A 2,662-nucleotide genomic window follows, 5' to 3' on the forward strand; every position below is an offset into this window, starting at 1 on the left:
TCATAAGTAAGACAGCTCGGGTACGGTTCGGTTATTTGTAAAATGCTGTTGGGTTATCGTGTCCAAACGCGCCACCCGAATCAAAAAATTTAAACATATACGTCTAGCCAAAGGATAAAGCTTTAATTTAAAACAAAGATTTCAGTTTGAAATATGCACATTTTTCGTACACCCCGATTGCGGGGGTCGACTATGTAGTCGTAGATAAACTACTGTTATTTGTTTATCGACTTTACATGGTATTTTGAATTTCGATTTTCGTTCAAAAAGCTACTGTGAATAGCTTTTAGGCACTCATCCTTCTACAACTGTTTGTTTGTAGAAGGATGAGCGCTAAGAAAATATTCACACTCACCTATTGTATGAGAAAACAACATTCAAAATACCATGGATAATCGGTAATCGACAAATATTCGTTTATCTACTAATAGTCGACACTCGCAATAGGGGTGGTAAATTTGTACGTGGATTTTGCGCAAAAATTACGTGCATGGCGTAACCGGAGTTGGACTGATGAGGTTATATTTTCTAGCGCGGCCGAAGGCGACCACCGCGGAAAGGAGTTTTGCCTAACACGAGTTTAATTTTTCTTTGCGAAAATGCTTATTTCACCCCATTTTAAAATGGCCCATCGAGTGCCTGGAGAAGGGGCAGGGGAGAAGGATGGCTTTTCTTAAATTTTATACCTACTATGCTCTTTTTAATGAGTGTAGTTTTAGGTGACACACCCCTTCTCCTTCCGTTCTCCTCGAAAACATCATTGTACAAATGACCGAACATTTCCCACGCACAACATTAAATCCTCTGATGTATTGTTTGATTGCTAATAATGTAGCAAGGTAGCTCACAATTTTGTACAATTTATGAAACTTTAAAATCTTATTTTTTGTCAAAAGTTTTGAAATGAAACTACCTTCTTTTTGTATCATGGTAGATACTGCCAATACATAAGTGATGGCAGCTCTACCGGTCGCATTCACAATAGTATAAAAAAATGGAGGAATTTCCAGCTGGAATGTTTTGACAACTCAATTGTTTGTTTCCTTTTAGCATTTTGATATTTATTTAACTTGAACAGAATTCACTGGATAATTATTTAGTTTTACGTTCCAAAGATCAAAGATTAAAATGGAGGATGGATTTGACGATACGAGTTCATTTGCAATGTAAGAGCCTCACGTAAATAATTGAATTAGTGCTAAGCGGCATAGCATAGAAAATGTCAAAGATGGCCCCTACAATGGAACTTTACACCATTATGGCGACTGAACATAGCATACCTTCTTTTCGTAACATATTTAAGTTTATAGAATTTATGAAAACATAACGAATATTTGAAAATATCTGCATATGCATACAAAACGCAAAACTATTTTCACAAAGTTAATGTGATGCTAATGTTCACTCCTTTGTTTCTTAGAATGACACTCGACGAGAGGCTGATTGAATTAGTACGGAGCCACAAAATACTTTACAACAAACATTGCGTCGGATATAAAGGCCTTGAGGCAAAAAAGGAAGCATGGAACGCAATCGGCGAACAATTAGATATCACTGGTTAGTGAATTGAATATTTATTAACCTACATACATTCATATCTACATTCGTATTAAACAAATTCTACATAGCGGATGAATGCGCAAAAAGGTGGACGAGTATACGAGAACGTTATTCCAGGGAACTGAGGAAACTTGAAAAACATTCACGAAGTAAAGAGCATGTAGTTATAGACTGGCCCTATTTTAGCTTGCTTTCTTTTCTCAGAGAATTTGTCAAGCCAAGAGGGTAAGTATAAATTTATATTTTATTATTTAAAGATTAGTGTATTAATGTATGTAAATCCATTCGAATTTTTAGTCCTCGGAGTGCAAGCAATGACACGCGGGGTTGGAACTCTCCTGCACCACTAAAAAAGTTCAAAAGCTTTAGTGCTGAAAGTAATGAATTTTCCGATGAAAGCAATCCGCTAGAAGATATCTGCATACCGAAAGTTGAGATGCCAATAGAAATTCAAAATGCTGTACAATCCTTTGGTCAAACTGTAGCTGCAATTCTATCAGAAATGAGTGAAGCAAAGCAAGCAAGGGCAATGCGCGTGTTATTTAATGCTTTAATATCTATTAAAACAGCACCCGAAGAAACTTGAATTAAGACAAGTACGGTTTTAGCATTCACCTTTCTAGTATGCGACTACAATTTGGTGTATTTAGAATTGCAGTATATATTGGTCTTACTAATAATAAGCGTCTTCTTGCTAGAAATTTACCTAAGGGCTCATTGAAGCTAGTGTAATAGGGCACTAACTGCATTTTTCTGTAAATAAATACATATTTTAATTAACATTAATTTGCTGCTTTAATTTTTGTTTTAACAAAGAACGTACATAGATAACTACTAAGATTCGAACATGCATTCAATAGCAGCAGCTGCAGCTAAATTTTGTTCATTTTTCGTTTCCTAATTATTTTCAATTTCTGTATAAATAAGTTTAGATATAAATTTCAAATCTTTATTGTTTTTATATTGGCACAACGTGCTGGCTCATAACTTGGATCATATATGAATCCTAAAAGATTCACATAAGAGTAAACAATTTTTTGTTTTTGCAACTCATATTTCTTACCTACCTAGGACTCCTTTCGGACTCATATATTATGAACGC

At 35.0% G+C, this 2,662-nt stretch overlaps 1 protein-coding gene across 1 annotated transcript; it reads left to right on the forward strand.

Moving 5' to 3' along the window:
* Positions 1-990: 990 nt before the first annotated feature.
* LOC118757446 lies at positions 991-2,346 on the forward strand. Its single transcript, XM_036492156.1, has 4 exons — positions 991-1,166; positions 1,421-1,557; positions 1,629-1,785; positions 1,858-2,346. The coding sequence occupies exons 1-4, from the start codon at positions 1,129-1,131 to the stop codon at positions 2,144-2,146; spliced, it is 621 nt and encodes a 206-aa protein (XP_036348049.1). The 5' UTR covers positions 991-1,128; the 3' UTR covers positions 2,147-2,346.
* Positions 2,347-2,662: the final 316 nt, after the last annotated feature.

The sequence above is a fragment of the Rhagoletis pomonella genome, unplaced genomic scaffold (assembly GCF_013731165.1).
Source record: "Rhagoletis pomonella isolate Grant_MI unplaced genomic scaffold, Rhpom_1.0 Rhpom_scaffold_18121, whole genome shotgun sequence".
Lineage (NCBI taxonomy): Eukaryota > Metazoa > Arthropoda > Insecta > Diptera > Tephritidae > Rhagoletis > Rhagoletis pomonella.